Below are 13,420 nucleotides of genomic sequence, written 5' to 3'. Positions count from 1 at the left end.
CTTCGGGCAAGTCAGACAGAAGGGATGACTCCTCCTTTTCAGACTTTGTTAGGCCTGCGTCCTTAGCCAACATGACTTGGGCCAAGGAACACTGGCTACACAAGTCTGGATGAGAATGCAAGGCCCAAAATCCTTGTATATAGTTAATTTCGGAACACTTGCCTAAGCGTTGGCAGAAATTACCGAGGTCAACTAAAATGTTACGGTCTAGAGTGCCTTCAGGCGGCCATTGAGACTGGTTGTCTAATTATATTGTGGCCACGCCACAGTGGAGAGGAACACCAGTTGCCTTCGCCTAAGATCTTGTTCTAATTGTAAAGTTTTGAGATTTTTTAGAAGACACCCTAAATGGGAGTCTCTAGGTATTTTGGATTGGGGGTTTCCCATTGCCTTCCTCTCGCCTATGGGCGGAAACGGAAACTGAACTCTACCTGGTTACAAAGCGTCCTTTGGAGCCACTAGAGACCGGTGAAAGGCTCCTGGAGCCGGAATGGAGATTACTTGTAGGCGGACGTCTCCGTCCTGGACGGGTCTCCCACGGAACGGAATGGAGTTCCTTTAGGCAGACGTCTCTGCCTTTGGGAACTCCCCTGTGGGTCACCTGGTGACCGGAAAAAAACCTTGGGCCTGTGCAGGACTTCTGGCCAAGGAGTATGAGAGGGAGGCAAGAGGTACTCACCCCTAGGAGACTTGGAGGTGCGGAAAGCGATGTCTAGGTCCTGGTCCCTCCGCAGCGTGGAAGGAGGAGGCTCCTCGGACCTTGGGGGCCCTGAGGAGGCGGGGGGGGGTCTCCTCCCGGGTTTCAGCACCAACTGATTTGCTTTATGCGACTACTAGAGCCGGCACCAGACAAAAAGGCAAGTAAGCAAGATAAAAAGGCAACTTATTACATAGCCAATGTAAAGAAAGAGGAGACGAGGTTCACCAGTCTCCGGAGGCGGAGGCTGAGGAAGTCGCTCCGGCATTCTCAGGCGAGGTTCCTGGGTCCGCGTATGAGGAGGGGCCAAGGAAGTTCGTGCTGTGCGCCTGCCGGGAGCGGCTTTTCTGGGAGTGGGAGGGCAATCGGGCGGGACACGGGCGTGTCGGGGGACGTTCCGTAGGTGCGGCCAGGTAAATCTCGGTCTCTTCGGATTGACGTCACCTGGCGCATGCCCGGTTGATCTGCACCTTCCCGGGCGTCGGCTACATTTTCGCACGTGCGGGAAAAGTTGGTGATGAAGAACCCGGAAGTACGCTATCTTAATCCCCTTTGTTCTTTTGTTTCCCTCTCCCTCCGTCCAGACAGTTAAATTTCCCTTTATAAAAGCCTGCATCAGGATGAAATAATTCTGTACTTTGGTAGTTTTTATAGTGCTGTTCACATCATTATTTTATTTTTTTAATTTTATGACAGCTTTGTAAAGTAGACAGTTTTTATTCTAATTTTATTGATGAAGTACTAAGGTTGAAAGGAATTAAGGAAATGGCTCGAAGTCAATTAACAAAAAGATTGCAAATATTAAAAATATCCTTTTACCTCTCCTCTCTAAACCTTTCGAAAAGTACTAAGATAATTTTTTTAATGTGTAATTCCCAAGAACAATGACCAGAAGAAACAACAACAAAAGTTTGGAAACCAAAAACATGAAGGATTTACTAAGCATGAGAAAGCTAAAACCTGACACTAGAGCAAACAGAGACGCTGCTTTCCCCTAAAAACCTGAGAAAGATTGAAATTGGCAGCAACATGTACTTCTGAAGGTGAAGTAGAAAATAGGAAGATTAGGTGAAATTCTTTTTAAGAAATACCTATATTTCCTCCCCCACTGCAAATAGGTGGTTATCCTTCTTCCTCCAGGAAATCAGACGTTTGCTTTTTGAAAAAGATGAATTGAGAGGATTCTGAATTGAAGGTGGGCTGGAGGGAGGAGACACAAGGCACAATTGAGGGAAAGATACTAAAATGAAATATCAGATACAAATCTGTGTGTCAAGCAGTGAGACCTAGCTCCTTCCCACACTTGGTTCCTAAATGCTGGCAGGCAGGCCCTTTAGGCATGAGAGTGGAAGATTTTTATTTTCTGGGGAATATGCCTGACCCAATAGAAAAGACCAAAACATACTGACAGTTGAGGATACTCAGATGAAATAGTATAGCCAGTCATCAGACCATGAAGCTAACTGTTGACATGCATAGAGCTTCCAGGAAGCTATTAAGTGCTTCACATTTAAATAAGAAAAGATAGTCAAAGATAACTAATCATTGGAAGAAAGCTACTATGAAACATAGTCACCAAAGTACAAAATCCATAGCAGAAAGGAACCTAGAGGAAATAGACTATGAAAACTTTATAAAAACCTACTAATATTCTCAGGTAAGAAAAGAAAAAACAGCCATAAAATAATAACAAGTTGCGATAAAAAGCTCTTAGAAATTAAAAATATGATAGCACAAATAAATTAGTAGAAATAATGGAAGATAAGAATCATGAAAGTTCCCAGAATATAGAATAAAATGAAAAAAGGTATGAAAAGTCAATCCTGTGGGTCTATCATGTGAAAATACAGAGTTTGAGAAGGAAGGCACAGAAGAAAAATTTTAAAAAAAAATTTTAAAATAAATGATTTAAAAAGTTTTACTAGTACTGAAGGACATGAGTTTCCTTAATTAAAGGGGGCCACTGAGTGAACACAGAAGTAAAAGTGACCCACAGTAAGGTACATCCTTGTGAATTTTTAGAATAATAGGGGCAGACAGGAACCTTAAATTCATTAGAGGACCAAGAAGTTAGGTTTCAAATTGTTTCAAGTCATAATAGTATGAATTCTCTTATTATCAACGATGTAATCCAGAAGAACGTAGATCTTATATAATACAGAGCAGTGCCTTCAAATAACTAAGAGAAAATGATTTCCAACCTAGAATCTGAATTAAGTGTGAGGGTAGACATTTTTCAGATGTGAAGTACTAAAAGATCTCTTGTGTGCTTTTCTCAGGAAACTAACCAAAACAAATGCATAAACCAAGAAGGAGGAAGGTATAGGACTTAAGAAACAAGAATTCAACATAGAAGAGAGGCAAAGGGAGCTCTCAGGATGATATTGAAGGGAAATCCCAGAGTAGGTGTGTTGCTAAGTCTAGAAAGGCAGCTAGACTGCTCTGGAACTGAAGAAGATAGGAGACTTTAGAAGAGTTTGCCTTCAAGATAAAAATAAAGCAGTACCTGCATGTTTTAATGTATTAGGAAACTTCTTGGTGAAGATGGTGAATTGAGGTCAGGCACGGTGGCTCACGCCTGTAATCCAGCACGTTGGGAGGGTGAAGTGGGTGGATCACTTGAGGCCAGGAGTTCGAGACCAGCCTGGCCAACATGGTAAAATCCCATCTCTACTGAAAATACAAAAATTAGCCAGGCGTGGTGGCACACGCCTGTAATCCCAGCTACTCTGGAGGCTGAGGCACGAGAACCGCTTGAACCTTTGAGGTGGAGGTTGTGGTGCGATTGCACCACTGCACTTCAGCCTGGGTGACAGAGTGAGACTCTGTCTCAAAAAAAAAAAAAAGTGAATTGAACATACTCATCTCCCTTCTTTACCCTCCAAACTTTTACCAAAACATCATTGAAGAAACTTACACACACACACACACACACACACACACAAACAAGGAAAATGGGAAATGACAAAGTAACTAAATTTCTCAAAGCATGCAGAAGGAAACTGAATAGAAGCTGGTGGTGAGGACAGCAGAGAACCAACGATTTTACACTCAGGTCTCAAAAGCTTAGGAATTGGTGGCTTCATTTCTTATCTTTAGAATTGGGTGGTGCAGAAGGAGGAAGCCAAAATGGGATAAGTTGAAATTATGTTTAAGAAGCAGTACTCGCCGGGTATGGTGGCTCACGTGGAGGCCGAGGCGGGTGAATCACCTGAGGTCAGGAGTTCGAGACCAGTCTGACCAACATGGTGAAACCCCATCTTTGTTAAAAATGCAAAAATTAGCCGGGCATGGTGGCATGCCCTTGTAATCCCAGCTACTCAGGAGGCTGAGGTGGGAGAACTGCTTGAACCCAGCAGGTGGAGGCTGCAGTGAGCCAAGATTGCACCACTGCACTCCAGCCTGGATGACAGAGCGAGACCCCATATCCAGCAGCAATACTCATGAAGCTGGGCAACTGTCTCCTGCCTGCTCTATCAAAAGACCAGAGGCTTATTCTCCAGAGAGGATACAGTAGAGGGTGAACACACTAGGCACAGTTGAAGGCAGGAGTAATTACTTGAAAGCAAGAAAAAGTTAATTTGTGCATATTGAATGTTGGGATCTCCCCTCACCAAGCCCTTTTCCGCCACTCAGCTTCCAGAATATAGACAACTAAGTTTTCACTATTGGAAGTTTCTATTTAATCAAGCTACTGTGTAGCTTGCGGTCAACAAGTTCCATCTTTGTCTCAAGTGCTTCCAAACAGCCTTTTGGTCCCTCACTTTTAAGTATAAACAGACATCCAAAGATTATGAGACATCAGAAAAAGCAAAAATAAAATAACCAAAAAACAAATTAATGAAAATAACTTAGAAGAAACATTATTCAAGGAGAAGAAAAGGTTTTTTAAAAACTTTAATTTGTGAACAGAATAAAAAGAGGTTTATGTATATAGCTAAGAGTTTAGATGTGAATAAACAGTAGGTACATAGAAAATAAGCAGATTTTTAAAATTACCTCAAGAGAAAGCAAAAGTTGTAAAGGATATATACTATTTATATACTACACATTAATACTACATATACTTTATACTGACTTAGCCATAATGTAAATGTTGAACATTGATAGTGAGAGGTGAAGCTGACTGGCTTCTGGGTCTGGTGAGTACTTGGAGAACTTTTCTGTCTAGCTAAAGGATTGTAAACACACCAATCAGCGCTCTGTAAAAAACCACACCAATCAGCCCTCTGTGTCTAGCTAAAGGTTTGTAAATGTACCAATCAGCACTCTGTAAAGCAGACCAGTCAGCACTCTGTAAAATGGACCAATCAGCAGGATGTGGGCGGGGCCAAATAAAGGAATAAAAGCTGGCCACCCAAGCCAGTCCCAGCAAGCCACTCGGGTCCCCTTTCACACTGTGGAAGCTTAGTTCTTTTGCTCTTCGCAATAAATCTTGCTGCAGCTCACTCTTTAGGTGCGCACTACCTTTATGAGCTCTAGCACTCACTGTGTAGGTCTGTGGCTTCACTCCTGAAGTCAAGCAAGACCACGAACCCACCAGAAAGAAGAAACTCCGGACACATCTGAGCATCAGAAGGAGCAAACTCCAGACACACCACCTTTAAGAACTGTAACACCCACCGTGAGGGTCTGTGGCTTCATTCTTGAAGTTAGACCAAGAACCCACTGGAAGGAGCCAATTCCAGACATAATAGAATCAAATACATAATTTAGGAAGATGAAAGGCGACAGTGTGTGTGTAGTAAAGTAGAAGTTGTGATGGCAGAGTTAAGGAGTGCTTCAAGGGAAAAAGTCAAGAAGAAACGTCACTTAGACATATAAAATCATCTAAAATTGTTTAAAGTAGTTGCAAATTTTTTTCTAGCTGATAATTTTTAGGCCTAAAATTATCATTGAAAGTATTTTAATGTTACTGTTTATTTTATTTTATTTATTTTGTTTTTTTGATTTGGAGTCTTCTCACTCTGTCGCCCAGGCTGGAGTGCAGTGGCACGATCTTGGCTCACTGCAGCCTCCGCCTCCCAGGTTAAAGTGACTCTCCTGCCTCAGCCTCCCAAGTAGCTGGGATTACATGTGCATGCCACCACGCCTGGCTAATTTTTTGTATTTTTAGTAGAGATGGGGTTTCACCATGTTATCCAGGATGATCTCAATCTCCTGACCTCATGATCCGCCCACCTTGGCCTCCCAAAGTGCTGGGATTATAGACGTGAGCCACTGCACCAGGCCTACTGTTACCTTTTCAAAAACACCTACTTGTGGAATTGTTGAAGTCACTGAGTTGTATTTCTGGAATGTGTTTTTTAGCAGGCTGCACATACATGTGTAGAAAGCCAGGTGATTTTTTTTTTCATTTATTTTTTATCAGTTGTATTAAGAAAGGAAATACCTAGTTATTTACCTGTGTATTAGCCTAATTTATGTGTAAAATGGAAGAATAGTTTAATGTATTTAGCAAACATTTGTTAAAGTACCTGCTCAAACTACCTAATATATACTATAGTGATGGAGATAAAGATAAATAAGTCTAGCTCAGATTGCTAGCCTGGGAACCAGACGTGAAAACAAGAATTATAGTGTAATATAAATTCTAAAATAGATGTAAAAAAGTGATGTAAGAACATAGAAAAATTGTCAGCTGATTACATGATAGAAAGCTCAACAGGAAAAGTACTTCAGACAGAATGTAAAGAATGCTTGGTTAAAGAGGGCATTCCAAATCTTGGAATTTGGTTGTGAGACAGAGGGAAACAAAAAGAAATGGGGAGGTTAGGACCAAATAGGAAGCTTCCTGTATGTCATTTCTGCTAAGTTGAAACCTAGATAGGTGATAGGCTGTCTTTGGAAGTTTCTGACAAGAGGAACAAAATAAGATTGGTGTTTTAGAAATAGACCAAAGCGAAACTGTCGCAAGGAGATTAGTAAGGAAGTACAGGTCTTAACCTAGCAAAGGAGGTAGAGTAGAGAGTAGAGAATGATTAAGAGATAAATTCAGTAGATTTGGCCAGATAGTGATAAGTTGAGACTGGCAAATTATTTCCAATTAGATTTAAATAGATATCTTGAGCATAACCTACAAGGCAAACTCCTTATACTAAAAATATTCTGAATATTTAAAAAGAAAGGATTAAAAGAGTTCAATCAATAGAAGTTTGGGGATAGAGGGTTTATTCACTCTTGTGCATTATTAGATCTCATCTAGATCACCTGTTTGAAGAAATCAGTCCAATTGTCTTCTCTCTCTCCTGCATCATTGATTTTTTCCTAATAGATTGTTCTCATCACCCTAAGCAGTTGTTGCACATCTCACCTCTTAAAAAAAAGAGGCTTTCTAAACTAATCTCACTAGTCCATTTTCTTGCTTCTCTTAAAGCCCAACTCATTAGAATTGACCCTACTGTTTTCACTTCATCTCTTTGAGTACTTTCCTGAACCCACTCCAGTCAGTCCTTTCAGTGGCAGTGGTCCCCCTGCTTACCTCCCTACTCGTCAATATACAGTGAATTCTCATCAAAGAAGCCAGGGGATCCTTTTAAACATAAGACAGATTATGCCATTTCTTTACTCAGAACTATTCCATGGTGTGCCATCTCAGAGTAGAGACTAAAAGCCCTTGTCATGGTGTGCAGATTCTTGATGATCTGTCTGCTCTGCTATTTTTCCAGTCTCACCTTCTAATGTTCCCCTTGTTTTCCTTGCTCCAGGCACACTTGTGTCTAGGCCAGTTGACATATTTGTTTGCCTGTTTTCTTCCATTGAAATGTACATGCAAAAACAAAACTTTGTTAACTGTGTTCCTCAGCAAAACAATGTCTGGCACCTGGTAGGAATTCATTAAATAGTTGATGGATAGACGAATGGATAACTAAAGGAATAACTTCAAGTTCCAGGTATTCAGGGTTTGGTAAAAGGAAATCTGGGGTTTTCAGCAAGATGTCAAGTATTAGGAAGAGTATGTATGCTGAGAAAGGTGATTACTTTTGGACATGTTGCGTTTGAAATGAATGTGAAGCATCAAGGTACAGATGTCTGATGCTATACATAGTGTAAAATGTAGGAACAATCCTAGGGGAAAAGTTGGGCATGAGGATAAAGGATATTTTCATTGTTAGGTGATAATTTAAGCAATGGAAATGACTCACATTAGTGAGGGAAAGTGTCTAAGGAAGACATCCAACTTTGGAGACTTTCTTTTTAGGAATCAGGAAGAGGTAAAACCAGTAAAAGAAAGAGGTACAGTGATGGTGAGAAATTTAAAAGAAGGAAAATGTAAACTGTTATAGCTGTCAGGAAAGTTGAGTAGAGTGAGTTTGTGTGTATCCCACGTGCATCTGGGAGGTCATTAACAACTTTATTGAGAATAGTTTCTGTAGAGTAGTGGGAGAAATGAGAGTTTATTGAGTAGAAATTGAGGAAGTGAAAATAGCTGCAGTACCTATTGAGGAAGGTTAACTATGGAGTATAGGTAACAGTGAGTATTAGCTTGAGGCAGAGATAAAGGCGAGTGAGAAAATAAGAGTTTTAAAGTAGGCAAGACTTTTGGGCTAAATGAAGAGGGCACTTTTAAAAAGGTATAAATAGGTAGAAGAGAGAAAAGAGAGCGTTGCAGGATAATTGAAAGAGGAGGTCTCCTGAGGAGACTGAGGTATTAGGCGGGGTAGAGAGTTCAGGTGAAGATGTGAAGGTGAGAGAAGAGGATGGGTAGACATTTCCCCAGTGAAGGAGGTAAGCAGTACTGTGATGGAATTGGAGGGGACACACTGAGAGGGTCCACAGTTCACAGACTCTTCTATTATGTGTTATATGAAGTAGATTGTAAAATCAAAGGCTAGGAATGAGTGTGTGAGAAACGGTTATAGCCTTGAAAAGTGGTATTGTTTTGGAATGGCAACCATGATGAATGCAAAACAGTTATCAGAATAGGATCACCATGTAGCAAATGAGGGTCTGCAGAAAAGGCATATTCCTAAATATCTGTGTACTAGTCAATAAACTTAAATATTTATATTTTCTCCCCATTGAAGCACAACTAAGGAACGTCAAGAGATACAGAATCCAAATTTTACTGCACCTGGTCAAGAATTTCTGTCTAAATCTCATTTGTATGAACATCTGACTTTGGAAAAATCTTCAAGCAATTTAGCAGTTTCAGGACATCCATTTTATCAGGTTTCTGCTACAAGAAATGAAAAAATGAGACACTTGATTACTACAGGCAAACCAACCAAAGTCTTTATTCCACCTTTTAAAACTAAATCACATTTTCACAGAGATGAACAGTGTGTTAGGAATATTAACTTGGAGGAAAACAAACAAAAACAAAACATTGATGGACATGGCTCTGGTGATAGTAAAAATAAGATTAATGACAATGAGATTCATCAGTTTAACAAAAACAACTCCAATCAAGCAGCAACTGTAATTTTCACAAAATGTGAAGAAGAACCTTTAGGTATTGTATGACAATTTGTGTGATGAATTTTTGCCTTTCAGTTAGATATTTCCCTTATTAAATAATGTCCTGATGGTTTTACCCCTTTGGTGGTGATAATTTTAAAACCCTTTTTTATGCTTTAGATTTTCTAAATCCAAAGATTAGGTTTAAATTATTCTAATGTTTCTTTCAAAGATAACTACTTGTGGACTTGTTAAAAAAAAAATTAGACACACAATCTAGGACTGCTATTACTGGAATATATTTTCTATCATGCTACTAATTTTCTTTTAAAAATGAGATAAAAATAGGGCCGGGATGCCTGTAATCCCAGCATTTTGGGAGACCAAGGCAGGCGGATTACCTGAGGTCAGGAGTTCAAGACCAGCCTGGCCAACATGGTGAAACCCTGTCTCTACTAAAAATACAAAAAAAAAAAAAATTCAGCTGGCATGGTGGCGGGCACCTGTACTGCCAGCTACTTGGGAGGGTGACGCAGGAGAATCCCTTGAACTCGGGAGGCAGAGGTTGCAGTGTGCCGAGATCGTACCATTGCACTCCAGCCCAGGCAACAAGCAAAAAACTCCGTCTCAAAAAGAGATAAAAATAGTAAAGATATTTATGTTTGTACAGCTTTACAAGTTGAAACATCCCTTCATTTATGAGGAATTAAAAGGGGTACCCTTTTTAGAGAAAAGGAGAGCATGTAAACTTCAAGGAAATTGATATGTATAATTTTATAAAGCAGGGGTTGTGCTTTTTTTTCTTTTTTTTCTTTTTCTTTCTTTTTTTTTTTTTTTTTTTGAGACGGAGTTTCGCTCTTGTTGCCCAGGCTGGAGTGCAGTAGTGCAGTAGTGCGACCTCAGCTCACTGCAACCTCCACCTCCCGGATTCAAGAGATTCTCCTGCCTCAGCCTCCCAAGTATCTGGGATTACAGGCATGTGCTGCCACACCTGGCAACTTTTGTATTTTTTTTTTTTTTTTTTTTAGTAGGGACAGGATTTCTCCATGTTGGTCAGGCTGGTCTTGAACTCTCGACTTCAGGTGATCTCCCTGCCTCAGCCTCCCAAAGTGCTGGGATTACAGGCCTGAGCCACTGTGCCCTGCCAGGGGTTGTGCTTTTTAAGTTTTAATTTTATTTTTGCTAAATATTTATTCTTTTATAGATTTAATTACAAGTCTTCAGAAAGCCAGAGATATACAGGATATGCGAATTAAGAAGAAACAAAGGCAACGCATCTTTCCACAACTAGGCAGTCTGTGTCTTGCAAAAACATCCACTCTGCCTCGAATCTCCCTGAAAGCAGCAGTAGGAGGCCAAGTTCCCTCTGCCTGTTCTCATAAACAGGTATGTGTTTGTCTGTAATACTGATGGCTTTTATGAAAGAGTGTAATTTTGTTTCATTAACTAGTATCTACAAATGGCTTTGTTTAAAGAATGAACACATTAGTGCAGGAATGGATGAATGAAATCATCATATTTCCTAATTAGCCTACAGTGGCAGCCTCTGGCCCCTTGCTAGGCCTGCCTCATCCTACTAAAGTGATCTGTGCTTCCAAATTACTATTTCTTTTCCCCCTTCAAATCTTTCTTACTTTGTCACTATAAATGCTTTCAGCTAGGCGTCAGAGAAAAGTAGTTTTAGTGATATTCAAATATGAATAACTGATAGCCCTGAACCTTCCATGAGCTATTTATATTTTCAAAAGAGGATTCTCCTTAAGCCAGTACTATCTGGGTAGAATTTTAGGCAGTGGAGAGGTGAAAATAATATTGATGACATTAATGGCTAACTTTGAGCATTTTCTAGGTGTGAGGTGCTCTTCTAAGCACTTCACACGCATTAGGTATATCTTGCTTAATCCTGACAGTCACCTTGAAAGAAAGGCACTGTTATTTTGTTTCCATTTTGCAAATAAGAGTACTGAAGCATAGAGAGGGTTAAATAACTGCCCCAGAGTCACTTAACTAGTAAGTGGAAGAGCTATGATTCCAAAGCAAAGAGTCTGACTCCATAGTCAAACTCTGAACAAACAAAAAGACACTTTGGTTTAGATATCCTGGGGTGAAAGCAAGCACTTTGAAAGTAAGCATTGCCTGTGTACAAATCTGATCACCTGAGGTCACATTCCCTAAAATACTTACATTTTTCCCTTTTGTTTCCCATCTAAGTTTTTGAACTTAAGAGATTTTGTAAAACATTACATTTTTTTATCCTCACAGTACCTTCCTATGGCAGATTTAACAGGAAGCATAAACACAGGGGGTAGAAAAGGTACAGCAGACTGTGGAATGTATGGATCATTTATATTACGTTAAAATTTGTAGTTTCTAGTAAGTAAAATGTTTTTGTAGTGATATTCTAGTAGTTAATGAAAATTTTTGGTAAATTCAGTTTTGGTTTGTTATAATTGTTTTTAGTGCTTGATACATGTTTATTTTAAATTATTTTTCGTTTTGTGTGTGTGTTTATTTTGTGTAGCTGTATATGTATGGCGTTTCTAAACATTGCATAAAAATTAACAGCAAAAATGCAGAGTCTTTTCAGTTTTACACTCAAGATTATTTTGGTAAGGAAAGTTTATGGGCTGGAAAAGGAATACAGTTGGCTGATGGTGGATGGCTCATACCCTCCAATGATGGAAAGGCTGGAAAAGAAGAATTTTATAGGTACCGTATGCAAAAAGATTGTGTGTTAACTTTTATGTATTCCCTCATCCCTCTTTCTTCTCTTAACTGTCTATCGAACTAAAAAGTTGGCTAGAAATCAAATTTTTATGCATTTAATCATTTTAAGTGCATTACGGTTAAGCATTCTGTTGAAGTCTTGAAAAGTGCCGTTTGTCCTGGGGTTTAATGAACTGGATTGCTCGATTTGGGACATTTTTCTTATGCATTTATAAATAAAGGCCAATTTCTAAAGTTAAATTTGGCCGGGTGCAGTGGCTCACGCCTGTAATCCCAGCATTTTGGGAGGCCGAGGCAGGTGGATCACCTGAGGTCAGCAGTTTGAGACCAGCCTGGCCAACATGGCAAAACCCCGTCTCTACTAAAAGTACAAAAATTATCTGGGCATGGTGGCAGGCACCTGTAATCCCGGCTACTCAGGAGACTGAGGCAGGAGAATCACTTGAACTTGGGAGGCAGAGGTTGCAGTGAACCAAGATCATGCCACCACACTCCAGCCTGGGCGATAAGAGTGAGACTCCATCTCAAAAAAAAAAAAAAGGTTAAATTTGAGGGCCAGGCATGGTGGCTTATGCCTGTAATCCCAGCACTTTGGGAGACTGAGGTGGGCGGATCTCTTGAGCACAGGAGTTTGAGACCAGCCTGGGCAACATGGTGAAAACCCATCTCTACAACCAAATTAAAAAATTAGCCCACCCAGGCGTGCTGGCTCACGCCTATAGTCCCAACACTTCAGGAGGCCAAGATGGGCTGGTTACCTGAGGGTCAGGAGTTCGAGACCAGCCTGGCCAACATGGTGAAACCCCAGCGCTACTAAGAATACAAAAATTAGCCGGGTGTGGTGAGGCATGCCTTTAATCCCAGCTACTTGGGAGGCTGAAGCAGGAGAATCATTTGAGCCCAGTAGGTAGAGGTTGCAGTGAGCCAAGACCACTCCACTGCACTCCAGCCTGGGCGACAGAGCAAGACTCTGTCTCAGAAAAGAAAAAAAAAAATTTGCCCAGCATGTACTTATAGTGCCAGCTACTTGGAAGGCTGACTGAGGTGGATGGCTTGAGCCTGGGAGACAGAGGTTGTGGTGAACTGAGGTTGCGCCACTGCACTCCCGCCTGGGTGACAAAGCAAGACCCTGTTGCGAAAAAGGCCAGATGTGGTGACTCACGCCTATAATCCCAGCACTTTGGGAGATTGAGATGGGCAGATCACCTGAGGTCTGGAGTTTGAAACCAGTCTGGCCAACATGGCAAAACCCTGTCTCTACTAAAAATACAAGAATTAGCTGGGCGTGGTGGCATGTGCCTGTAATCCCACCTACTCGGGAGGCTGAGGCAGGAGAATCGTTTGAAACCGGGAGGCAGAGGTTGCAGTGAGCCAAAATTGCACCACTGCACTGCAGCCTAGGTGACAGAGTAAGACTCCGTCTCAAGAAAAAAATAAAAACAAAGGAAGTTAAATTCAAAATGGCCTTATGGTAGATTCCTCTCCTGACACACACTTACTTCATGTTTTCTTTCATTGTATATTTTAATAGATACAAAATATAAATAAACACTAAAAGTTAAACAAATATTTGAATATCAATAATTCTAAATAACT

General features: G+C 40.6%; 1 protein-coding gene across 2 annotated transcripts in view; it reads left to right on the top strand.

The window, feature by feature from the left end:
- The window catches only part of BRCA2 (BRCA2 DNA repair associated), an 88,920-nt gene that overhangs the window by 41,237 nt on the left and 34,263 nt on the right, over positions 1–13,420 (top strand). For both annotated transcript variants that reach the window (XM_023208782.1, XM_023208781.1), the window contains exons 14-16: positions 8,725–9,152; positions 10,302–10,483; positions 11,619–11,806. In XM_023208782.1, coding sequence (XP_023064550.1) covers positions 8,725–9,152; positions 10,302–10,483; positions 11,619–11,806 — 798 coding nt within the window. The remainder of the gene's footprint in view (positions 1–8,724; positions 9,153–10,301; positions 10,484–11,618; positions 11,807–13,420) is intronic.

This window comes from Piliocolobus tephrosceles, chromosome X (assembly GCF_002776525.5).
Source record: "Piliocolobus tephrosceles isolate RC106 chromosome X, ASM277652v3, whole genome shotgun sequence".
Taxonomy (NCBI): domain Eukaryota; kingdom Metazoa; phylum Chordata; class Mammalia; order Primates; family Cercopithecidae; genus Piliocolobus; species Piliocolobus tephrosceles.
Note: the sequence above shows the minus strand (reverse complement) of the source record. Positions and strands in the feature narration are given on the sequence as shown.